At 38.8% G+C, this 27,010-nt stretch overlaps 1 protein-coding gene across 3 annotated transcripts in view; it reads left to right on the top strand.

The window, feature by feature from the left end:
- FBXO11 (F-box protein 11) overlaps positions 1-27,010 on the top strand; it is a 78,900-nt gene that overhangs the window by 43,973 nt on the left and 7,917 nt on the right. Inside the window, exons 4-13 of one of the 3 annotated variants that reach the window (XM_074863940.1) lie at positions 1,750-1,909; positions 3,249-3,378; positions 4,453-4,536; positions 4,615-4,747; positions 9,802-9,908; positions 10,007-10,118; positions 15,198-15,304; positions 15,391-15,528; positions 26,388-26,605; positions 26,915-27,000. In XM_074863940.1, coding sequence (XP_074720041.1) covers positions 1,750-1,909; positions 3,249-3,378; positions 4,453-4,536; positions 4,615-4,747; positions 9,802-9,908; positions 10,007-10,118; positions 15,198-15,304; positions 15,391-15,528; positions 26,388-26,605; positions 26,915-27,000 — 1,275 coding nt within the window. The remainder of the gene's footprint in view (positions 1-1,749; positions 1,910-3,248; positions 3,379-4,452; positions 4,537-4,614; positions 4,748-9,801; positions 9,909-10,006; positions 10,119-15,197; positions 15,305-15,390; positions 15,529-26,387; positions 26,606-26,914; positions 27,001-27,010) is intronic. The other 2 variants (XM_074863943.1, XM_074863941.1) reach the window with 2 other exon arrangements.

The raw sequence follows: 27,010 nt of genomic DNA, 5'->3' as shown, positions 1-27,010 counted from the left end.
AAGTGGCATGTACCTATAGCTTATTGACTGTAAGTTGTGTTACTGTTGAGAGCAGCCATCAGTCAATTGGATAAATGCCCTCCTAGCATCTTAGAGGAAAGCAGTATTTGTGAATCACCAAGGTGACATTCATAGAATGGTGCTACAAGGAATGGGTTCAGGGAAAGTCACTGCAAAGTCAGTAATATTTCAGAATTTCTACTAACTGGTCTAACCGCCATGGAAAAAAGCTTTAATCGGTTCTCTTATAGTACACAGGTTCTGGTGATGTGGTCTGTAGACCACAGTTTAGCATCTTCATAAAAGCCACAGTTCTAGTCACAGAATCACAGAATCACAGAATCAACTAGGTTGGAAAGGACCTTGAAGATCATCTAGTCCAACCATTAACCTAGCACTGCCAGTTCCCATCTACACCATATCACCCAGCGCTATATCGACCCTACTCTTAAACACCTCCAGGGATGCGGATTCCACCACCTCCCTGGGCAATCCATTCCACTGCCTAAAAGTTCCACTGCCTTACAGTTCATGTCTTCTCTCTCTTCTAGCTGGAAATAATACAGTTATTTGTGCTGCTTTGCCCTGGGAAGCCTTGGGGCTTATATTTTTTTCTTTGTATGGAATCTTGTATGGAAGCTATTATTCAGAATGTTATTCCCTCAAATTTAGTAGGTCATCTTTCTGAGGTTCACTTTAGTAGTCTTCCTGTAGTAGCCAAAATCACAGTCCTATTGCTCCCTGTGTTTAGAGGTTCTAGGAAAAAATTAATAATGCAGGGGGCATTACATGGATGTAACTGCATTATGAATGTAGCAGGAGCCTTTAATGCCTTGCATACAAATCCTCTGAACTTTAGAAGCTGTTCTGTATGGTTCTGCCTGAGAAAGGATCCTAAAGACAATACCCAAATAAGTGACCTGTGCAAACAGAGCTCCCCTGCTGTGAGGATAACTGCCACAGAAGGGTCTCATGAGAACACAAACTACAGGTGGGGGTTTCCTATATGAACTGTCATATGTAGAGTGTGCATGTGCCCAAGAGCAGGCGTTTAACAAAGTGCATTTGCATCTCCCCACAATGATACAGGGATGCCACTTTCTCAAACTTCTCAAGAAATACAACATCTGTCAAGGCCAACACTTCCTCTGGCTTAGATGTTTCATTTTAAAAAAGCATAAATGGGAGTAAGTGGAAGGAGACAACTTTGGAATTATTGCTGGCTCCTGGCTTCCTGCATCCCAGATGTCCTTCTCCCTAATGTGTTCATTGTGAGAGAACAAGGAAGTTTCACTAGTAGTTTTTCCAGGCAGTGGCTACTTCTGAGTAAATTCTTTTGCATTTGAAAACATTTATAGAGATTTTGACTTAGGGGCTGGAGGATTCTTATTATATGGATAATGTGGGTTAATTGAACCACAATGAAAGTAAAAGCAGTGAGGAGCCAGTATATCTAGAACATGCACAGTAGCCTACTTAACATCTGCAGTTGTATGCAGATTGATTCCTCCAATAGAAAAGGTGAACTAAAAAGTTTTGAAAGAGGACTTGAAGTCTGTAACTTCTGCCTGACTCCAGAGTCAACCATTTACCTCTTTTTGCTTTTACATTTAGATTAAATGTACTTTTTAAAACAAAAAAGCGACTTTGAGATCACTGGCATTTTAAATGGGGATCTTTCAAATGGCAAGTTGTGATCTATTCTGGTCAGAATTTGGGCTGGTTAAATATGTCAATAATCTTATATAGATTACTGTTTAATAGCAGCACCTGCAGAACAATATCTTCAGGAGAAGTTGCCAGATGAAGTGGTTCTAAAGATCTTCTCCTACCTGCTGGAGCAGGATCTCTGTAGAGCAGCTTGTGTGTGTAAACGCTTCAGTGAGCTGGCTAATGATCCAATTTTGTGGTAAGTGAGAAGCTATTCCTCGTTATCTTGAGATATATTAGATGTGCTGCATGAGATGCCAGTACAATAGAAAAAATTGAAACGTTGGTTGCAATTAGTTGAATTAAAGCCAATTGTATTTTAATGTCTGGTTCACTTAAGCATTATTTGTTACTTATGAATATCTGATTACATGTGTTTAAACAGTAAAACTTTTGATTCTCTAGTAGTGTAGACACTAGTTAAATAATGGCTGTTTAAAAAAAAAAATCAGTGAGGTATTCCTTCGGTAGCCACTCCTTTCCTTCTTCCCCTCTTTAACCTTTTTCAGGCTTCTGTTGGGATTGTGTTAATTGACGCAAAAGAAACAACACATTTCCTAATGTTAGATGCAAGTTTTGTAGAGTGTTACTTAGATTATTTTTGTTGTTGTTTGGTTTGATTTTTGTTTGTTTTGTTTAATGGTTGGATACTCAGGCTGTTTTCCCCTATGTGAATCTACCCTACTCTGGATTATTGAGAGCTTGGATAAATGGGATCTAAATTTATAGGGTTTTTTATAAGGGGAAAAGTAACGTGTTTCTTAGGATTTTTTTTTTTTTAAATAAAGATTAAGACTAAAAGAAAAAGAATAAAAATTCAGTATAACATCACAAAAATGCACTTTTTTCCCCCTGTCCTAAAGACAGTTTTGGGGATGCCTTGTCATATGAATTACAACTTCTGAGATTCAGTGGCATCCTCTAAGTCTGGACTTAATATCAGCAGGCTCAGACACTGCAATTATTTGTATTCTGGCACTAATCAAAAGAATCTAATTGTTGTGTGGTTTGTGTGCTATCTTTTTTTTTTAAGTCACTGTAATCTGTCCACTGATGAACTCTTTTTGAAATACACTGCATCATTTGTTCTCTGTGAATGTATTTTTTTCAGCCTTTTTCTTAGCAAGGTGAGGAAGAGGTGGTGGCACACTCTGTCTTAATTTTTGTTATTCTTATGCTACTAGCTTTCAGAAGTGTTAAAGCAATGCTGTAGTTAATATACAATTAGACTCTGATTTCACAAACAGTGTAACTAACTGATTAAATTTCTTCATGGAAATTACATGTTGAGAACTCTTTTGCTTGGATCATGAAACACATGTCAAAATTTTTCTTAGAAAAACCAGAAGTCAGTCCAACAGAAAAATTGTTTTGGAAGGTTTTAAAGTGGTTGGTACTGATCTTGGTCAAATTCACTGTCGCAGACTGGCAAATGCTGTTGGAAAAACCCCAGTTTTTAACATTTGGTGTGTTATGTTAAAATGGAAGAGTAATCAGAAATACATTAATTTTCTTTTCTGCTTGACACGTCTGCTCAGGAAAAGATTGTATATGGAAGTATTTGAGTACACTCGTCCAATGATGCATCCTGAACCTGGTAAATTTTATCAGATTAATCCAGAAGAATATGAACATCCAAATCCCTGGAAAGAAAGCTTTCAGCAACTGGTAACAGTAGTATTCATTTATATTCCAATTTAAAGATGGTTTATAAAAGTAAAAACCCCAACTTCTGAAATGTGGCTGACAATAGTAATTATTTTGGTTTTAGACTTTTTAAATAAGATGATGGGACTGAGGAGGTGGGGAGAGATCCTTGTATTGTGTTATGCAGTAGGAGGATATCTGAAGTTGTGTTCTGTTTTGGGGCAGACTTTAGGGAGGCATATCATGGTAAAGTGGAGTGCTTGAGTTACATCTTGGGTTTTCCTCATGTTTTGCATCACTTAAAATTCTGTGGCAGAGATTGTCATGGTCTGTAGCTTGCAAATAAACTTGAAATATATTGTTATATATTATTAAACCAGTGTGCATGCTGGTTATCAGATTTGTATGCATCTTCCTCTAGTAAACTAAACAGTCTATTGATAAAATCACTTGGGCATAAATAGTGATTTACAGCTGATGTGCCTGGAGCTAAACAAGTTACCTTTTAGGGCGTGGGATTGAACCTCTAATCCAAAGTGTCAGAGGTATTGTAAGAATGGCTGGGCATGATATTTGAAAAAACATAAGTAAGGGAAGTAAATATCAAGGTGAATGTTTATACAATGCTGTGTGTAACTGGTTAATGAAATCCTGAAGCTTGTTGAGGGCAAATACTAGACCTGGCTTCTTTGTTCAGTACTCAATCAAAAGTGAAGGTATAGGATTCTTTTTTCCTCATCATATAAATGCAGTTTGTTTTGTGGCAAGCCTGCTAAAATACCAAAAGATGGAAATAAGAACATCCGCTGTGGCGTGGACAAGGTACACAAAGCTTTTCAGTCATTTTAGAGGTTTCTGGCTGTGTAAGTTGGTTAGCCTCTTGGTTTAGTTGATCACTGTCTTAGGCTCAAACTTTTTTGGTGTTGCCATTTCAAATTGGGTGTCTAATATGGGAGGTCAGAATACAATAGCTAGTTCCTGGAACAAACTGATATCAGTAAATGGATTGTTAATTAGGGGATTAGTAGATCTCTTGTCTGTGCCTTCAGATCCACTTACCTGCAAGCTTATCATGAACTATTTTCCTTGTTTCAGTACAAAGGAGCACATGTAAAGCCAGGTTTTGCTGAACACTTCTACAGTAATCCTGCAAGATACAAAGGAAGAGAAAATATGTTGGTATGTTTCTAAAGCAGTTCTTGGGAATATTTATATATCTTCATGTGGATATTTCTAAACTTGTCCCTTTTTTTCTAGTATTATGATACCATTGAGGATGCTCTTGGTGGAGTTCAGGAAGCTCATTTTGATGGACTTATCTTTGTTCACTCTGGTATATATACTGATGAATGGATATATATAGAATCTCCAATCACCATGATCGGTGCAGGTATTTAAACTGAGAACATATTTGTCTCAAAGTGTGACTTGTGTTAATTACCACCTTAATTACAAAGATGTTCTGGTGTATTATATATTCACTATAAATGCCCATCTTTCTTCATCAGCCTAGTAAATATGTATTTTCTGTACAAGTGTCACTAACTAAAAAGTAGATGATGCTTCAGACTGAAGTACCACTGTCTACTTGTTAGTTCTTGGAATAATTTATTTATCTTTTTATTTCATTAGGAGGAAAATCGTATTTGTCAGAAAGTATACTCAGTTACATCACTGCAGTTGAAATTTTCAGGTGGTTCTTATGAAATTTGTTTATATATAACCTATCTCCAGAGTAGAATCCAGCAGTGGGAGCAAGCCCAAATTAGTATCTGTCCCATTTTCTTCAGCATTGTAATTCCATCTCAAGGAAGGAAATGAGAGCATCCAGCAGAAAGATTCTGAGATTGGAGGTTTTTTCTCTGTTCATCTCCCAACTGTTCCTCTAAAGGAGAACCTTTATGGAGAAGGAAATAAGACTTTCAGAATAGGAAAGGTTTAGGAAGTTAGTATAAGAGAATACACCTGGCTTCAGATTGTGGTGCTTGTGGAGTTGTTTGCTTTTCCTGTCCCTGCTGTGAGCATGTTAATCCCCAGTAGCACAATAGCATGGTAAGAATTTAGACTGTCTTAATGTCTGGTAGAGATCTTGGTTAGGTCTCAGACCTCTTGCTCCTGTGATGACCTAGAAGTGAATTGCCTGCTGCCTGCTTTTTCTGAGATGCTATCTGTCTGGGTTGGTTTTTTTGGTTGGTTGGGGTTTTTTTGGGTGTGGGTTTGTTTTTGTTTGCTTACTTGTTTATTTGGTTTGGGTTTTTGTGGTTTTGGTTTTTGTTTGGGTTTTTTGTTGTTTTTTGGGTTGCTTTTTTTTTTAAAGTCCCTCTCTTCAGGTATCTATCTGTTCTGCATACCAACTGTGGTGTTCTTCAGTGAGCCTATTGTGGCACTTCTTGCCTGGGTTTTGCAGCTGTGGCAGTGAGAATGGTTTTGAGCTATGCAGTCACATTGTTCCGGTGTTAGTTTTAAAACTTGTCCCTGCAGATCTGCAAGATGCAGCTGCGTATGTTAGTTTGTCAGTTCATGACTACATTTCTGAAGCTAACATCCTGAACATCCCCACTTACAGTCCTTTGGTTTGTGCTGTGGAGAGGTTTTGGAGCATAAACTGGATTCCTTTTGGATGAGACTAAGAGACATGTTCCTGGAATACTCTTACTGCACTCTAGTAGTTGGTGTACATTCAGTCAGAGGGACCAGGCTAGGACTAGTCCAAAGTCACTGTCTCCTCTACCCATGTTCTGCAGCTCATGTGGTGTGGATGTCTGATCCTCAGCAGTACTTCACTCTGTAGTATAACTCCTGTTAGCTGCAGTGCTTGCTACTGCAGCTGTGGCCTTAGACAAATAACGAAATACCCCCGGCTTCTGTTTCAGATGGGGGATGACAGTAATAGATGCCAGTACAAATAGGGCAAGTCATATTTGAGAAGCGTTTAAAATCCAGAAGGAATTGGATCAGCACTGTCCTAAGATACAAAATTTCTCAGTTACTTTGTGGAACTTGAAATGACATCTTTGATATCTGGTTAAATTTCTGCATGTTCTCTGGCTCCTTTTAAGTCTTGAAAGGCCGTCTGCTTTCCCGTTCACTGGAATTAACTGTTTTTCTGAATAACTTAGGTTATCTTAACTGCAGTTCTTTAAGAGCAAGGGATCTGCATTATGTATTTTTGTAACATAATAACTGTCTTGGGGAACAAAACCTCCAAGAGAAATCCAGAAATGCTGGATGTATTTATATTTCAGTTTCTGGCACTGCTGACTCTTCACTTCCTCAGACTTTCTCCACTGAATGGTCAGTGACATTGTAGAGGGAGTCAATTTTCATTTGTCTGGAAAAGAAAACAAATTAAAGTGAACCACTAAGCCTTGGAGAACCACCTCTTCTCTGTTCAGTCTGGCATGCTTTTCAGAATGGTAGGATTAAGGCAGCACCAAATCTTTCCACAGTTCTACTCATATTTCTTTAATAGTTTCTTCTCGCAACTTCTGAAGAAGCACAACATTATTAGAAAGGCAGCTTTACATACCTCAAACTTTCAGGAAGCTTCTGCTGTTTCATAAGCAAAATAGTCTTACAGAATAATGCCTGGTAATCTGGGTTTGTTGTTCTGTTTAATTTGGAGGTTATTTCTTTCTTTCCTTAAATCCAGGGGAAGAAGGTTCAGAAGGAAGCCTTTTGAGGTATTACTAGTACTGTGGTTTATCTGAACCGACAAGTAAGAAGCAAGAGTAGAAGTTGTGTAAGGAGATCGATGCATTCTGGTTCAGTGGACAGAAATACATATGAATTTCTTAAAAGAATTCTATTTTCCAGGGTTGGGGAGGGCGTGTCAGATTACTGCAGGAATACAAGCCTTCCATGGAGTGCTCTTCTCATTCAAGACATGAAGTCTCTTGTCTTAATAGCTGAGTCTCAGCAGTTGTACAGTCATGTGTCCTGATCTCAGAATCTTCACTGAATATTTGTTTTTTTCTGTATTTTAGGAGATACAGCTTTCACTTTTTCATCTTTATTTTCCATTTGACTTAAATAATGTGCACATGAGCGAAAAAGGGATTTTCCAAACAAGCAAACAAATATAATAATAAGAATTATAGTAATTTTAAGGGTAGAAAAATCTGAATTGGTAAAGACTGTCATAATTAGGTGGTTTTTTTACTTTCGAGTGCGAGAGAACTTTCATGTACCCAAGCTGCTCTTTAAACACCTGTTCTGCATCTTTGCATTGAAAACTGTGTTTTAGACTAGTTTAGAGCTGTGTTCTTTGCTGTAGATTTTCCAGACTGCAAGATCTAAAAGGGCCTCTGCATTTTTTTGCCTGATATGTTTGAACAGGGTCACAATTATTTCCTGCAGAATGTAGTTAATTTTCTATTAATGCACTGAAAAGTGAAATTGTCTTATTCCTTTTGAGGAATAAAACAATTCTGAGGCAACATTCAGTTAATTTTTAATTCTTTAGGCAGTCCCTTATCGTAGGCTTTCTGTTAAATTATTTCTAAATGGTCTCATCTTAGTTCTTAAACTGAGCGTGAATTCTGATCCCATGGAACATGACTTCCTTAGACTTCAGCAAATAGACTTCTTGGGAGCTATGTTCTGCTTGATTACAAAATTAGTGGCCCTTTTTCCCTCCTTACATTGGTTTCTCTCTTCTAAAGTGGTCTAAAACAAAAGCTGAAATGTAGGTATTTCTCTGAATAATTATTTTGCAAATATTAAATAGGAAGTTGCAGGGAATTTCTTTGATGCATTTAGAATGAAACCGGTGCTTGAGCAAGTCTCCTTCCTTCTTCAGCCTTTTCCTGGGGGGGATCTAAGTGCAGTGGTCTTACTAATCGGCATGTTCCATAATGGGCATTCTGGGACCTCCCAGACTTAGAGGCCTGAAAGTAACTCATGTGCTGAGATGAAGGAGGTGTCTGTAGAGAGCATCATCCAAGTGCATGACAAACATCTCCAAGCACAATTCCACAAACCTCTCTGCTTTGAGTTTTTCAGAGCACCCAATGTGAAGTGCAATTTTTCCTTACCCCCCTAAGAGGGAACACAATTCTGATATTAATTTACAGCCCTCACTTCCTGTTAAGGGCTCCATTTACTTTCTGGTTTTGGTTCACCTGCAGCACTCTGGTGCCATGCTTTCTTACATGCTGAACTTCATATACTGTTGTGTTTATGCTAGTGCATTTGCACCATGGTGAGTATGTAGAAATGTTACCAGGCCACAGAAGAATGCTTTGTATGTCACAAGTCCTCATTAGTATCTAATACTGAGTGAACAGTGGTATGAAGAAGAGCTAGGCTACCTTAAAATATTTGCAGTTCTGCAGTAATGAAAGCAGAGATCTGGCTTCTAGATAGTGAGAACAAGCTGGATAATGATGTAAATGTTGCTTCATTCTGACTGGCACCTTTCTGCCTGAGTGATAAAGAACAGGACATACCACTTGTCTGTACTAGTGTCAACAGACAGCAGAAAAAGATCTGTGCATGAGAAATGCTACGCGTAGGCTCTTCAATAAAATACAGAATTTAGGGCAAATACCTGGTCACGTTTGCGTGTCTCAAGTTGGAAATGGCTTGAAATTACTATCAGATAAGTTATCTGCTATAATATGTGAAACTTACATGTTTACATTTTGTGTATTGAGGAAGGCTTCTTCTGGCTTGCGTGTTTAATGTGCAGTTTTGAATCAAACTATCTTGCTTGTGAATGAGTATCATTGAATTTATACCAAAGACTGTTGTTAACTTGTGCTCCCTCTGCTGGCGGTTGCCATACCAATGTAAACATTCCTTCCTTTGGATTAAGGATAAAGAATGGAGCAGAACCTTGCTGCTAACACAGGAAATCAGTTTGCAGATTATAGGAACTTGCAAATGAACCGTTTTGAAACCTTCTGTACATAGTTTCATAAGTATAGTTCAATCTAGTTTTAGAACCTTTTCTTCTAAAGAATAATGAAGACAAATTCAAAACTCTGAATCTTAGATTTGAGAAGTGTGGAAAGGTCACTCGTAGGTCATGAGCAGATTACTAAGTAGTTGTTTAAATTGGTTCAAATTAGTGATGGAATGTATGTATTTAGCTTTAATAAAAGTTTTAGAATACCAAAATAAATTGTGCTTAGTAACAGAATTACAGCGCCTCTAGACTGGTATCCAAACTGTTAATTCAGGTCGTAATAAGTAATAGTCAAAAACTAGCTCTGTACAAGATAAGATTTTTCTTGTGGAACTAGATTGTTAAATAAGTGCAAGATTGTCTTAAAGACCAGATTCTTCACTGTCTTTGAAACTTTAAGATTCTTCTGACAATGAAGACTATTTATGTGCCAAGAATAGTGTTCTTTTTCCTTTGTTGCTTTGAAAAGTCTTTTGAGAATTTTTTTTTTTTCAGTGGCATAAACTAAGACTTAATAAATGTCTTCTTCACAGCACCTGGAAAAGTAGCAGATAAAGTTATAATAGAAAACACTAGAGATTCCACCTTTGTTTTTATGGAGGGTTCTGAAGATGCCTATGTTGGATATATGACAATCAGGGTAAGAATCTCAAACTTCAGCAGAGCTTTTAATAATTGCATTTTAATGCTTGAGCAATTAAATAAATACTACATTTCTGTGTTGTCTTTCTTTTTCAGTTCAACCCTGATGACAAATCTGCTCAGCACCACAATGCACACCACTGCTTAGAGATTACCGTGAACTGCAGTCCAATTATAGATCACTGTATTATTCGAAGTACTTGTACGGGTTAGTGGGCTTTTTATTGTTCAAAATTAATGCTGTGTTTAAAGTGACTAAACTAACCAGGGCACATGGAAGCAGCACACAGATTGATTATGATCACTATTGGCATATTTGATTTTTTGATGCAAGTGTTACTATGGGTCTGCAAGCCTTATTTGCCTTGAAATGGCAGTATTAGAGTGTCTTCTTTGTGTCCAAGACCTTTGTGATAATGTATACTTGGTCTTCTATTTGAATCAGTTTGGACTCTCTGGGCAGTTAGTTTAAAACCTGAAAAGTGATAGTTTTATATAAACTTGCCTGGTTTTGATATATATAGTGTTGTAGCTGTCAGGAGAGGGCATTTGAAGGGGACACACATGGGGCTTTTACGTTAGGTTCATTGTAATATGCAGTATTGGGATTGATGGAATTAAACCAGTTGTGGGCTGTAACTGCTAAGCTAAACTCACTTTCCTGTCAGGTGGAATTATTTGACATACTCAAAGTATGAGTTCCTAGCTATACAGGCAGAAGAAATGCATAGTGTGGAAAGTCAGGCTCATTTCACAATCAGAAATAACAAGGAATTTATACTGCCTGATTTGGGAAACACTGGTAATCTAGATTCAGGAAAGGAAGGGTCAGAGACAGTGTAAGTGAGAGGCTGGATGGCAGTTCAGATGTTGGCAGGAAGCCGTGACAGATCATGATCACTAGACACAAGGCATGTCAAGTTTAACATGTTTGAGTACAACCAAACACAACCAGTGGAGTTTAGAGTGTCAGAAAGAAGAGGTACGGGAGAATTAAGATAATGAGTCTTTTCATGGAAACAGCAATATGAACTTTATATACGTAAGTTCAGGTAGTGAAATGGAATGGATCTACACAGCGGGCTGTGCGTAAAGGTTGCTCAGCTCAACATAAAGGAAACAAGATCTTCAACTAGATACGAAAACTATACTTTTCTGGTACAAACTATGGAGGAAGGAATTCTGCAGGGCACTGTAATAAGAATGGTGGAAGGATTCCTTCTCTGTGCCTTGTAGAGGAAGGTACGCTTTTTCCTGGAGGTTTCAGGCTATAAAACACTACTTCACTTTCGGTCAAGGCAGCTCTACGCTCTTCGCATCACCATCTGTTTTATTGGAGACATATCAGCTAATGTGTGGAAGTGTTAAAAATGAAAAAAGAGGAACAAAGGACAGCTAGCTGCTCTCAGTATCTTTATTTCTTTGTTTAATGCTAAATACTGATTGATACTAGTTGAAGCATACAAAGAAAATTTGTTCTGGAAGTTCCTATGTACCAATATTGGGGACCCTGGACCACATTCAGCTTGGTTATAGAAGTAGTTCAAAGAGCTGCATGGCTTCATATTGAAAGATGTGTTTATAGATAAACTAGTAGGTCTTGATGTTTTTGTGAAAATCGCTTATCAAAATTAAGCTTTGATAATATTTTCATGACCACTTTTTGTTATAGAAGACTGTTTCTGAGAATTTTGGACTTTTGCCCTCTTCAGTACTCTGGATGTTTGAATGCTTGCTGCATTGAATTGTTGCTTCTCTTTTCAAAAGTTTTCTGGTCAATTTTGGAGGGTGTGTGTAGGCTGTACTATCATCACTTATTGATTATTAATTTTTATTGACTTTCTAATCCTACCAAGCCCTGCTGTAACCTACTCAGGAAGTACTGGGGGGGTGTGTAAAAAGGGAGGAAGAATGGCAGTCTGCCAGAAAAGACATTTACTGCTTCCAAGTTAATGACATCTCTGAAACATTGATCCATAAACGTTCAAAATATCTTTCCTAGGACATGCTTGATACCCTTTCTGTAGATCTCCTAATTGCATTAAAGCATATTTCTACATTATGTCATATGTAAAGTTCTTAATGTATGTCATATGTAAAGATGGGAGCTATGTAAGTGTGAGTGATTTTTAAGCTGGAAGTCTTCCTGCCAGTCCAAAGCATCTTTGAAATATTTTAAAATAAAGTTTAAATGGCAAGATCCTGAGTCTAGAGGTTCTATTGCATCCATTGTAGAGGAAACCTGTGTTAGTCCTCATCTTGATGGATAAAAGAAGTGGTGGATGGCAATATGCCTTTTCTTAAGTATTGCTTAAGTGTGTGCAATCATTATATTCTGAGTAAACAAAATAAAGCCTAAACCAGTAATACATGTGCTTGGTACTCTAAAAGGACCAGTTTCACGCAATCAATAATGAAAGTCCAGTGAAGTGAGTCAGAACAAAAATTGCTTTCCTTTAAGCAAAATGTGATAGGGGTATGCTTTTGGAACATTGCACTGGGTTCCCAAAAATCCAGTTTCTTGGTGTCACCAAAACAGGTAGAAGAAAGGGGAGTGAAAACAATTATGAAATACAAGAAGTGAGAAGTTATTAGCAAATAATATAAATAGGAAACTAGGAATTGCAGGAAACTGTGGGAACCCTGCCCCCCAAAACACAAAAGCCCCAACAAAATATCCCCCCCCCCCAAGAACTTGATAAACAAGAGAAGATATAAGATCTGTCTAGAAGAGACAGTGCTTGTGACTTAACTTGGGGAACAAAGGGAGGTTTTTAGCAGTGATGCTGATCCATCACAGAATGGAAGAATTTGAATGGCAAAGTGTTGTGTAATTTTTGTTCCATATTTAATGAGAATAGGCAGGAATGATAAATGTGCTCATACCCTAGAGGGATAATGAAATATGTTCCACTCGACAGTAACCGTGGATGAGGTTAAACAGCTGTAAAAATAGACATTCTAAAATCATGCAGGAGTTTAAAAAGAACTGGCCAAGAAATCTTCTGGGCTCCTATTAAGTATCAACAGTAACTTTAAACCTGGGTGAGATAGTGTATGTCCCGGGGGAGGAGGAGGAGGGTGGCATGAGGAGGCTAAACAGGATGAAGTATGGCAAATAGTACTGCCTATTGATCCTGGGTAGAATAATGAGATAGTAAATGTGGGGGTTTGGTCAATCAAGAATTTAAAATTCATGATTGAAGCAAATTAATGTGTATTTACAGAAAGCTATAATGGTTGCATCACACTGTTAGCATTTTTGATGACTGACTAAAAGAAGGTAGCAGTCCTGATATAGTCGCATAGACCCTTGAAAAATATTTGACTTCAATGTATAGTGCCTTTAAAACATTAGAATTTTACAGAATTAGCAGAGCACACGTTAAATAGATGAAAAATAACTTTCAGGGTAATTATAGATGTCTTTTTTTGTGGCTATTTCAAATATGATTTCTTGACTTTAAGCCACTTTATCAATGACTTGCAGAGAAGAAATAAAATGCGTATTGATGAGACTTGTAGATGATGAAGACTTAGGCTAATATAAATAACTAGGAGGATGGGTTGCTATGCCCTTTTGGAAGGTGGGCTCTCAAACAACATTCACATTAGTGTGGACAAGTGTGAAATTCTACACACAACTCGCTTTGGTTCCTAGTTTCAAGTGATAAACCTCTCTCCCAGGCATCTGGATTCCTGGGAAAAGCTTAAAGAGTCATTGGGGGTAAACAGGTAAATATGAGCTCTTGTGTAGAGTGGCCAGAAGAACTGATGTGATCCTTAGTTATACCTGTGGGAATACTGAGCGGAAGTGGAGACTGTATTACGTCTCTGCTTGGTCCTGCTTCAGAATAAAGTACTCTTTCCTGGTTGGTGTCCATAGCAACCTATTGAAAATTTAGAAACAGTTCCACAAAAAGTCCTAAAAGATAAAGCACAAAAACTCAGTTGTAATGAAAAACATACTGACTGCAATTCGTTACTTTATCAAGGATAAGGCTGAAGGGGTAAATTGCTTGCACTAAATACGTGCATGCATTGGGTATGGCATACGCTGGTATAAAGAGAACCAGTAACTGGGTGCTAAAGTTGGAGGAATTCAGATGAGCAATTAAAGTGTAAATTAACAGGGTAACAATTCTGTAACCAGCTAACAAGCTTTATGGTGGTTTTTCAGTTCTTGGAAATATTCAGATGAAAATTAAATGTGTTTCTAAAAGATATGTGCTGAAGTTCCTTCTACTAGAATTGAAGCAGGAATTAATTCAGGGAATTATTATAGCCTGTATAATTCATAAGGTCAGACTAGACAATCAAAATAAATTTTGTTTTAAATCCTAAAGAAAAGCTCTGTAAATGAGTCTGTGAATTATTAAAGTACAGTCTTTGTCATACTATGCTAGAAGGTAATATGAAAACTTACTAATAGAGCATGTACTGGCTTGCTTACTTAGTGCTGTTTAATTGTGGGGAGCGTGTGTGTTACGTAGGCCAGATACCCTGAGATGAGGTCTTACCTTTCTGAAATCACTGTGTATCTTCCGTTGATTTTTAGTGGCTGCGGAATTTCATGTTTTCATATTTCATGGAGTTCAGGGAATTGAGCTGATCTGATGACGTCCTGAGCAGTTTGAGTCCTAGTTGCCTGAAAAGAGTTTGTTTTCTGGGTAACGTCATGGTAGCTGAAATCATCCAAGGAGCTGCAGCAAGGAGCTTTGTAATTGAGCTGGGAAGAGACCTGTTGGTTTCTGATGTGTAGTTCTGTACTTCAGATTGCTGCTTGTCTCCTGCTCATCTGCAGTTAGACAGTGTGTCTTTGTGTGCTACAAAATTATTATTTGTTTGGGCTCTTTGAAGTACTGGGCTGTGAAAGTTTAAAGGGAAGTAAAATAAGGCAGTAATTAGCATAGAATTTTATTGTATTTCTGTTGTCCTTTGTCTGTTGTGAACAGTCAGTATACAGTGGGCCTACCATAGGGAAACAAATGAGTGAGAACTTTCATAAGCATGAATTATTATATAAACTATTGTCTATTCTGGCAATCATACGCAGCTGTGTAACCTTGGTAGAGTGATTTTAAAGCAACTCCTACCTCGGTTTTTTGCCTCTGCAAAATGATGACATTAGTGTTTTTCTGCCTGTGGCTTGCAATGCTTTGGCACTGTGCACGCGGAATCTTTTTTAAATATCAGTTCACACTAACTTTTCTTGCAAAAGCACTGCCAGACTATTTATAAATACACTATGCTTTGAAGCTATGGTAACTGTACTGTTTTCTTCCAGTTGGCTCTGCAGTATGTGTTAGTGGCCAGGGAGCTTGTCCTACTATTAAACACTGTAACATCAGCGACTGTGAAAATGTTGGACTTTATATTACAGACCATGCACAGGTATTTTTTGATATCAATTTCTTTACTGTGATAAAAGTTGTTTACTGGTTTTGATTGCCATCTTAATTGACATTTTTATTTCCCAGGGAATATATGAGGACAATGAGATCTCCAATAATGCATTAGCAGGGATTTGGGTTAAAAACCATGGAAATCCCATTATCAGACGGAATCACATTCATCATGGACGTGATGTTGGTGTTTTCACTTTTGACCATGGCATGGTAATGTATATGTTTTCTTTTGAAGAAAGAAATATAGATGTTGTGTAGCTAAAGGCTTCACATCTTGCCTGTCATTGGAGAAATGTTTAAAAAAACATGCTTTTACACTTTAAAAACAATTTTAGCTAAAAGACGTTTAAGTAAGCTTTTTGCAGTTGATTGACAGCCTGTTACATTGAATTATGTTGCAGTGACAAAATACCTCTTGAAATAGGATGTAAATGGTAGGGCTTACATTTACACCATTGCTTCATTCTTCTTCCTTTGAAACAGAACAAAAAATAAGGTGCTGGAAGATCTTAAAATGAGATAAAATTCTCTGTGGAGACTTAGTCTTATTTTAACGTTAAATCTCTGAAACAGAGTATGTCCGACTTCTCTAGGAAGAAGACTTTTCTAGCACGGAGTTAGTTGTGGAATTCTAACACATAATTTTGTTTTAGAATTCAGGCCTTCTTTCATAAAAAACTTTGTTTCTGTGGGATGAAGGTGATAACTTCCATGTACTTGTAAAGTAGTGAGTAATGAGTTTGCATAGCCCTTGAAATAAACAGAATGGATTTTTGCAACTGAAATAGATGATGATTATTTGCTGATATGTTTTAGCAAAATAATCTGCATGTCTTCCAAACAGTGCCAAATTGTCGTTTTTTCTGCTTGAATGACCATGTCCCAGTTCCCGCCCTCCCAGCTGGTAAAATGAGCATTTTTCTTATAGTCACTCATAAAATGGCAGATCTTTAAGGATGCTACCCATAGAGTGCAAGAGTTCTTGATCCCCAGGTGTAAGAAATCAGGAAAGGAAGGCAAGAGACTGGCATGGATGGGTTGAGACGGGCTGGTCAAACTAAAGGGCGAGAAGGAAATGCACAGGCAGTGGAAGCAGGGACAGGTGCCCTGGGAAGAGTACAGGGACGCTGCCCGGCTGTGTAGGGACGGGGTGAGGAAGGCCAAGGCGCGGATGGAGATGAACTTGGCAAGGAATGCAAAGAATAAGAAGGACTTCTGCAGGTATAGTGTAGCAGCCCCTGGTGAGCGAGCCTGGCAAACTGATAATAATGGATGAGAAGAAGGCTGAGGTACTCAACAACATTTTTGCCTCAGTCTTCACTGTCAGTCTCTCTTCCCACACCTCTCGAGTGGATGGACTGCCAGACAGGGACTGGGAGAGCCAAGTCCCTCCCACTTGTAAGAGAAGATCAGGTTCATGACCACCTGAGGAACCTGAACATACACACGTCTATGGGACCTGACGAGATGCATCCCAGAGTCCCAAGGGAGTTGGCTGATGTAGTTGCTAACCCACTCTCCATGATATTTGAAAAGCTATGGCAATAAGGTAAAGTTCCTGATGACTGGAAAAAAATGGAAACATTGCACTGATTTTTATAAAGGGTAGAAAGGAGGACGCTGGGAACTACTGACCTGTCAGCCTCACCTCTGTGCCTGGGAAGATCATGGAACACCTCCTAGAAGCTGTGCTAAGGCACATGGAGGACAGGGAGGTGATTCAAGACAGCCAGTGTGGCTTCACCAAGGGCAAGTCCTGCCTGACCAACCTGGTGGCCTTCTGTGATGGAGTGACTACATTAGTGGACAAGGGAAGAGCTATGGACGTTATCTGTCTGGACTTCTGTTAAGGCCTTTGACATGGTCCCCCACAACATCCTTTTCTCTAAATTGGAGAGATACAGATTTGATGGGTGGTCTGTTTGGGGAATTGGTTGGATGGTCGCATCCAGAGGGTAGTGGTCAACAGGTCGGTGTCCAAATGGAGATCGGTGACAAGTGGTGTCACTCAGGGGTCTGTATTGGGACCAGAACTGTTTAGTATCTTCATCAATGACTTAGACAGTGGGACTGAGTGCACCCTCAGTAAGTTTGTGGACAACACCAAGCTGGGTGATGTGGTTGACATGCCTGAGGGACGGGATGCTATCCAGAGAGACCTGATAAGCTCGAGAAGTGGGCCTCTGTGAACCTAATGAAGTTCAACAAGGCTAGGTGGGTCAGGGCAACCCCAGGTCTCAATACAGGCTGGAAGATGATGGCATTGAGAGCAGCCCTGCCGAGAAGGACTTGGGGGTCCTGTTGGATGAAAAGCTGGACATGAGCTGACAGTGTGTGCTTGCAGTTCAGAAGGCCAACCATATCCTGGGCTGCATCAAGAGAAGTGTAGCCAGCAGGTCAAGGGAGGTGATTCTCCCTCTACTCTGCTCTGGTGAGACCTCACCTGGAGTACTGGAGTCCTCAGCACAGGAAAGACATGGACCTGTTGGAGCAGGTCCAGAGGAGGGCCACACAAACAATCAGAGAAGTGGAACCACCTCTCCTATGAGGGCAGGCTGAGAGAATTGGGATGGTTCAGCCTGGAGAAGAGAAGGCTCCAGGGAGACCTTACTGTGGCCTTTCAGTTGTAAAGGGGGCCTATAAGAAAAATGGGGACAAACTTTTTAGCAGGGCCTGTTGTGATAGGACAAGGGGTAATGGCTTTAAACTAAAAGAGGGTAGGTTCAGGCTAGATATAAGGAAGACATTTTTTACAATGAGGATGGTGAAACACTGGAACAGGTCACCCGGAGAGGTGGTAGACGCCCCATCCCTGGAAATGAATAAGTTTGGGTTGGATGGGGCTCTGAGCAGTTGACAGTGTCCCTGCTTTATTGCAGGGGGCTTGAACTGGATGATCTTTAAAGGTCCGTCCCAGCCCAAACTATTCTATGATTCTATGAAAATTACACATATAAAAAGTACAAACTGTGATCAGAAAGGAGAACTAAATGTTAAACTAAGTAAGGGATGCTGAAGTTAATACTGCTCACTGTCAGATCAAGTATAATGTTCAAAATCCACATGATTTTCAGATTCCCTTTTGCCTTCACAAGGATACCACAGAATTTGATTATCTTGCTGTAGGTGTTGGGTACTTCAGGACATGGATTGCCTGTAGCTTTGGTGATAGAGAGTAATAAGCTGTATAGTCAGTTGCTTTGAGGGTTGCATTTTTAAAGGTGCTGTAGCTAAATGGGAACCTTTTCTCTAGTGCTGTGCTGCTGCTGTAATGAAAACCTCACTGTAACAATCTTCATTTCAGAATGCTGCTGAAGAATGAGGTCAGCCAAACCAGTGCACTTTTCACGTACTCTGGGATACTAGCACATATTCCCCTCCATACACTTTGTTTCTAGCCTTACTACCTGACACACTTCTTGCCTAGCTATGGCTAAATATATGCTAGGCCTGTTCTTTGGCAGGAAGATCATGATTAGACCTGCTAGGTTATATCCACGGATGTTTTTCTTAAGTAAATGTCTTTTATCATCTAAGTAGTAGTTTTTCTGGTAGATCTGACTTAGTCCCTGAGAAAGATGAGTCCATAGCTTGTAGACTGGACCTCTGTTTTCCAATGTAAATTTTCTTACTTTATCTTCTGACCTTTGGATCCACTGTTTCTTCTATATCTCTCATGTATTTCAACTTGCTGTCACCACCACCCCGCACCCCCCCTTTAGTATGTTCAGAGACCTAACTACAGTAGACATCGATTTTTAACTTGGACTCATTTGATGCTTGCTCCAAGGAAACTATAGTCCACCATTTTGAAGTAATCTTACTCCTAAATAAAATGTTTGTTAATTCAGGTACTAAAATGCTTTAGCTTTCCTACTGAACTTCTACATGAGGATTTTCTGTGTGTTGTTTGTTGGGGAACTGTTGGCTAGGTCTCAGATGCCTATTGAATAAAATAATAATCATGTGTAATAAGACATTTCTTGGGGGAAATAAATTTCCATAATTTTGATGAATGATTAATGCAGCTATAGCTAATACATAACGTAGCAAGCTTTCAGAAAAAAAGCCAATGTAGTTTTATCATGGGTAAGAGGAAGAAGAGGAGCAGCTGGTTTTTGAAGATCGATATTTTCATCCCTGTCTGGGTGTTCTTAGGCTCAGTAAATTGTGGATCTTTTTTCCCTTTGTTAGGGTATCTTCTCTTGTAAGTACTTGTTCTATTGCTTTAGTTCTAACCCAAATCTGGTCAGGTTCTTGATGAGTGGTAGCAGTCTGGAAATAGTATTAAAAGAAAATCCACTGTGGATAGAAACTAGTGAGGCCTTTCTCCTTTCCAGCCAAGTTGCTGGGGAGGTAGAGGTAAAGGAGCAATGCAGTACTAGTTGCAGTTGTTTGATTTGCAGTTTTCTGGTCTCAGTGGAGGGTAAACAGGTCACGGAGTGCTGTTATTTTTGCTGCTGGCATAAAATCTTGCCAGTGGAAGGTCAAATGTGGTGGGATTCTGCTCTGTTAGGTGTCTCTTCTCCGCTCCCTTAGTTACATTTGAAGGAGCGTATTTGTTCTGTGTCAGGCAAGATTATAGCAGCCCAGAAGAATGCCCTTCTAGCAGCCTTCTTGGCAGATTTCTTTACATCATTTTATATTCTCTAGACACATAGTTGTTTGGCCGTTTTGCAACGAGTGGTGGTAAACTTGAGATGTTACGTCTTTGTTTTATATTATCCCACTGTTTCGACACTGCCGCTGCCTCATTTAAGCTGTATTAACGTGTTGTATAAGCATTCCTAATCCACTTCAGTGGATACATACATCCATACATCCCTCCCAGGCTCAGAAACATGTAATGAAGTGATTTCAACTATAGAAAAGCTGATAAAGAAGCGTGCTTCAGTAACTCCTGGAGGGGAGATATCTGTACATAGGCTTGAGGGTTAATTGGGAAGTCTGGCTAGGAGTTGCTTCTTGTTTAAGTACTGAAGTATAAATATTAAATATGAGAATTGAAATATTAAAAAAATCTAAAAGCCAGACTGAATTCACTTGATTCATTTGAAATAAAAGTGTATTTGATCTGTTTTCTTACCGGCGGAATGCCTGTTCCAATGCTGGGATCAGTGTGATATCACTAGCAAAATGGAATAGAAATAACTTTTTCTTTTTTGTTTAAAGGAAACACAGGCACATTAAAGAGAACATGTGAATAATATTTATCTCGGCTGCAAATATTATTGCAATCTTTCTCAGTCATAAACTCCTTTGAAAGATTACCCCCCCCTTCCATCTCAAAGTCTGGTTTTGGCAGTGTCCTCTGTTCTGTATCAGCTAGTGATAAGTGTTGATGAAATTACATCATTGGTAATATTTACATACTCTTTAAGTGACATGGTATCTTTCAGATACAAATCTTACATACCTAAACAAATTAATGGATTTTCTATGTTCACTTCTCTCGCTTCCCTTCAGTTATTTTTGGGTGTGGGTTTTTTTTTCTCATTTCTTGTGAGCATGAAGTGGGATAAGTACATTCCAGGGCTGAATTCCTACCCTACATGTTCTTTTCCCGTGGGTTTCTGTGCTGCAGTGCTGGCTCTGAAAGGTTCAAGAGTGCTTTGTATTTCAGTTTCATGCTCTCAGACTGTTCTTTGTGTTTTGATACTTGTAGAAACTTAACCTCTTATTTTTAAACTGGCAATATTCTGACATTTGCCTCAGTGCTTGTGCCAAATGTTTAACAAGCAGGCATTAAAAATGCAGCATGGCATTGGCAGCCCTCAGTGCCTTACAGTGACCTTTCTTGCCAGTTGCCCGAGCGAGTTACCAGACATTCGTCATAAATTGTACTTAGTAGTTGTATGCAAACAACAGAGTTCTGATTTACTGTAAGAATAAGCATAACTTTATAGTTCAAAGGTGAGATCTAGGCAAAACAGTCTTCATTGCTCCCAAATGAGAAATGTAGCACTATCGCTTGTTTTTTTGATGAAAGAAAAGTATAATAACATGTGTCTTAAGTTGGGTGATTGTGACTACTTGGCAGCTCAGTCTTTTAAATACCACAAATCAGATAATTTTGAAGAAGTGTGTATATAAAGTCCAAAATGTATAAATGAAGCTTATGCCAGTTTCTATACAGATTGCATAAAAGCTTGATTGGCCTTTTGCTGCAATAGCAAATTTTTCATATGCACTAAAAATAAAGGGTTTGTTTTGAGTCTTGAATGTGGTTTTCTTTATGCTGCATTTGGATTTTTATAAAATCTACCAACTCTCAAATAAAGACCATTCCAGGCTTTGGGAGGCAGGTTTTTATAAACATATTTTTTATACTGTCAGTCACACTTTACTGCTATTTAAGTTGATACAGTGTCAGATACTCTTTAGCAGTTCATTTCTTTATGTGGTTTTTTTTTTTCTTACCTTCTTCTGTTTGGTCTTTTTTCTTACCCTGTTGGGAATAGGAGGTGTTAAAGCCTGCATAATTATCTTTTTTTTTTTAATACCTGTATTGTTCAAAAATAAAATGAAATACCTCTGTGTTTCTGCGATGTTGTGATCTTTGAGACAGAAAGCCCTTTTAGAAATACATGGGGGAAAAATTCCTCTGAGAAGCAAAGCAGTGAACAGAATCCCATCGGTTACAAGTTTTAACCCTAATGCGTTTCAAAGCAGTATTTGTTAGACTAGATAAAATGCAGAAAGCAAAAAAATAAAACAAGTTCAGTTTCTGAGTTAGCCTTGATTAGTAGTCTGAGCTTGTCCAGCAGTGCAGGACCCTTCTTCTGTCATCACATCAACTTTTTCTGTATAGTAAGTAGTGTGTGGAAACATCATTACCATTACTGTGGTTTTTGTTCATGATTAGTTTCTCTGCTTGGATCTTGACAGGCTGCAGCGATGTGTTCTCGCCCACACTTTCTGTTACTGTAGCTGTTGTCTTTTGCCCATAGCTAATGATTTGCCTGGTATTTTAAATAAATTTGGTGTACAGAGCTACTTCTTAATGTATAGGATTTTTCAAGCAGCAGGATACTGCTAAGGTGTTTTGAGTCTCCTTACCCTTGGTATTTTTGTTAAGATTGTAACAGGTTTTTTCCACATGCATCCCTTATTCCTTCTTACTAATCAGAGGCCTCTTTTTCATACTATGCAATCCTGGCACTGCCAGGTGCTGCGTCCTCTGGGTTCTTTCCCTGCTAGTTGATGAGTTACAACCAGAAACCATCACAAAACACAAGTAAAATACACAGCACACTTGAAAATCATTCTTAAAAGAAGGATGCAATATAATGCTTGCAATCCCTCTGTGCAGAGGAGTATTATTGACCTTCCTGACCCTAATAGCCACCTGGCAGAGTCTTCATAAAGGATCTGGGCTTGAGCTGCCTGACAGCTGGACAGAGCTTAAGACCTGCAGGTTGGGCAGTCTGTGTGTGCTGTTGGAAGTGGTAAGAAGGGAACAGGCTGTTTCTAATGGTGTTAATGGTTATACCTGAAGCTGGAAGTAAGCTTTGGGTTTTCAAACAGTATTAGTGAGCCCGATCACTTAACTCTGTACTTAGAAACACAATTTCCTTGTTAACAAAATATTTGTTAACTTTCCAAGAAGAAGATGTTGTCTGAACCCACTTGTGATTTCTTGGGATCCAGAAGTTCACTTTTTTTTTAAAGGGAAGACACCTTTGAGAGGATATAGTTCAAAGACACAATAATGCCTTTTGAAGGGGAGCGGCTGTGGCGGCTGCAAAAGATACCGGGGATTGCCTGGGGGCCTCTTAAAGACTGAGATAAGTTTAGCCCTTCTCCCTAGGGGTGGAAGAACTAGTTGGTTTCAACAGAGAAAGACATAAGAAATAGGCAGTCTGGAAATGAGGTGGTTGCTCAGGACTGGAAGAGCATGCATTTCTGACAAACAGCAATTCTGTTGGTTTAACTGAACTCAGTTTAATAATTATGCACACAGGTGGTGTTCAGATGTGGCTTCCACAAGTGCAGAAATACACTGGGTTTAACTCCATCAGCTCCAAGTCAGTAGTTTGGCTTAAGCTGACTCTGAGGTGGAGTGAACTTTGTAATGTAGTTTCTCTGTATGAATATTGAATGTTACAGAATCTTACCTAGCAGAAAGCCTTGACTTTCTGACCCAGCAGTCAGCCTTATAAAGGAATTTGAGATGTAGATTTTTAAAAAAAATTCACTTCCTTTTGAGGAGCACTTCCTTCACAGAGGCTTACAGCAAATTCTCAGTTTTTTCTGAATCAGTGGTCCTACTTTTTTTGAGAAGGTAGAAGAGCAATCATTTTGAAGGCTCCATTTTCTACTTCTTGAAGAAATGATGCTTGTACTCTGCTGTCAAGTGTTGTTATGGTATTCTAGGACATAGTGGGCAGAGTATAATTAATCTACAGGTACTTCCTCTGTTCCTCTCTGAAGCTGCATATTATATAGATATACTGGGACACAAGCAGAAGTGAAGGAGCCTTCTCTTTCACTTCAGTTCCAAGCAAATTTAAAAGTTACATAGTATATGGTACTGTTTTCAAAAATCAAAAGTATTTGTACCAAAACTTACTATTAAATAACAGTGCTTGCTGAAGCTTGCAGAGATATTGCTGACCACATGATAAAGGCTCTGCTTGTTTGCAGTTTCTACACGGCATCTGAAATGACTGTGGTGAAGCACATCTGAAATACCTCTTTTCCTTCATCATGATGCTGTAGTCACAACGTATTTGGCGCTCAAAGGGAAGATAATGTGTGAAGTAGTTAAAAAATACCAGACCATGTATAGTAATATTTTAATTGAAATTATGTATTCCATTAAGAGGATTAAGCTTTAGTTTATACCAAATTGTCATCTTTCTTAAGTTTCTCTGAGGGCTTCCTTTTAAGTGAAAATGAGGGAAGAAAGTGGTTCCATTTGGGATAAGAAGTCCCAAAGACTGCCTGTTGGCATGAAGGTGTATTTCTGAGGAGATCTCCTTTAGCTTCCCCATCTGTTAGTGCGTAGCTTGCTTGAGAACTCAAACATCTTGACTCACTCTGAAGAAATCTAATCCTAAATCCTTGGGGGAAAAAAAAATCTGAATATTTACAGAAAGTAGGCTTTTTCTATTTGACTTTATTTGTCACCCAGAGGGGCCTGGGGAGCCCAGCTGTGCACACTGTGATAGTACTTTTTTGGAGAATGTTTAATCAGTGTAGTGCCTTTCCTGGATGCAATCCTCAAAGTAGGGAGAAGTGCATGCTGTCTTGATTTCCTCATTGAACTGCATGTGTTTCTGCTTTTTTTTGTAATCAAAATATGTTTGATGAAGTCCCTTAGCAATTCACAGCACATAAGTAATACAACAGTGAAACAGAGTGCTTTTCTACCCAGGTTGGCAGTAACGTGGGTAATTTCCGTGTGGTAGGTAGTGGAAACTCAAAGACTGAGGTGCTCATGATAGCAGGTCATGCGAATACAAACACTGGAATCCAGTTACACTGAGCAGTAGGAGGAATTGTGCTTTTTAGTAGCTTGCAAATGAAACAAGTCTCACAATTAGTGAGATTAAGTAACTGAAGTGGCTACAAGAAAAACTATTTGGATGAGGTGCCTATGAGGGTGACAAAGATCAGTGAAAGTCTGGCCCCTTTCCTTTTGGGTCAAATGTTTTACCTATATACATGTTACCAGTTCATTAAACAGCTAATCTTTTGCATGATGAGGACTGATACTGCTAAAACTATAGCTGGAATCATATAGCTTGTTTGTTATAGATGGTTTTGCAGAGCATGGAGACAGACAGGCATCTAGGAGAAAAGAAAGAACTAAGATTGGTTCACATTCTCTTTCGACCATGTGTCTTGGATGTAAGGGACAGTGCAATTTTGGTTGTTTGTCAGCAGCAGAGTACTGCTCTGAATGTCATGTGCTCTGTTTTCAGTCTTCCCGCTGCAGCTGCCCGCTGCAGATAGTCCGGGTTAGAGCTGTCAAGAGCTTGCATCCAAGCTGTTCACAAATTAAAACACATCACTTGGTGATTGTCTACCATCTCCAATAAGAGATGCTTCCTCTCTTTCAGTTGTTTAGTTTCTGTTCTTTTAGTTGGGCAAAATGGGCATATAATACTATTAAAGTTCACCTCAAAGAATAGATTGAATTTTAGTATCAAAATGTTCTAAAACTGCATCAGAAAAATGCTCTGAAAGGACTGATGCAGTTACTTTACATGGCCCTGGAATGAACTAGACTTGGAGAAATCATTAGGCAGAAAACAACTATTTTGCCAGATGAATTCTGAGATGGACCAGTTTGTGCTGCTACAGGAGTGCTTGTTGGTGCAGCAGAAGGAGCATGCCTGGGATGGCTTTGTGGAATGTCATTTCCCCCCCCCCCCCCCCCCCCCCCATAGCTATGCTGTTTATAAAGCATTTGTTTAAATACAGTTTGTAGGCCTACTGCTACTATTGCAGTGCCTAAATGGAAGTGTACACCCTTTAAAAAAGGGGATGGGGGAAAAAGTTTACCAGTTGGCTGCTCAGACCAATCCAGCCCTGAAAAAAATCAGTCATCTCCCACATCCTTATGTATTTATTCTGACCAGTTAGTTCAAAGAAATCTAGGACGCTTCTTCCTAAATAAATCATACTCTTACCAAATATGAATGGTTCTGGGTCTGAAAATAAGTAGGTAGGTTTCTCCATGGCACTGTCCTTTTTGTATTGGACCTGTGGGCTTTATGGCCTTTGAAAGGAGTCTGATCCTCAGGAGCTGCTAAGGAAACTTGATACTCAGTCCTCTTTGAGGTGTTATATCTAGAATTGCCATTTTTTTCTTGGTATTCCATGGGCAGTAACAAATAGCAATGCAAACACAGTGTCTTTGAAACAGTGTTTTATTTTGGGTGAAAAAAAAGGATATAGTGGCAGTTGCTGTTTTGATTAATTATATGAGTACTCACATATTGTCAATTTTGATACTGCTTCGTTTTAAATGAGGATTGTATTTAGAGGGAGGGAGGGTAGGGAACAGCCCTCATTTTAAAAAAGACTTTTACAGGAAGCTGCATGTTTTGTGTCTTAAGGGTTATTTTGAAAGCTGCAACATACACAGAAACAGGATAGCAGGTTTTGAAGTGAAAGCGTATGCCAATCCTACGGTAGTTCGGTGTGAAATCCATCACGGCCAGACTGGAGGAATCTACGTTCATGAAAAAGGAAGAGGACAATTCATAGAGAACAAAATCTATGCAAACAATTTTGCAGGTGTTTGGATTACCTCAAACAGTGACCCAACAATAAGGTATAGTTTTCCTCATTGATATTTTACTACTTAGAAGAAGAGATTTGTTGGGGATGGGGAAAAATGCAATTTTGTTTCATTTATTTATAATTAACTGTAAATACAATGTAACAATGAAATTGCTGTCTGTGTTTGGTTGAATTGCATTTTTAACTTGCACATGTACTTGGAAGTATGTGTTTCTCAAAGTGACAACATAAATTCTCTGGTTTAAATCTGAATATCGTACAGTCCTAGACACTACGTACATGTATAGTATGGTGCAGTGTATTATAATCATTTCACAATGTGGATACTTTTGTTTCTCAGGGGCAACGCAATTTTTAATGGGAATCAAGGTGGTGTTTATATCTTTGGTGATGGAAGAGGCCTTATTGAAGGAAATGACATTTATGGTAATCTAAC

This window comes from Strix uralensis, chromosome 3 (genome assembly GCF_047716275.1).
Source record: "Strix uralensis isolate ZFMK-TIS-50842 chromosome 3, bStrUra1, whole genome shotgun sequence".
In the NCBI taxonomy this organism is placed as follows: Eukaryota; Metazoa; Chordata; class Aves; order Strigiformes; family Strigidae; genus Strix; species Strix uralensis.
The sequence above is the reverse complement of the archived record's forward strand: the minus strand, read 5'-3'. Positions and strand labels throughout refer to the sequence as shown.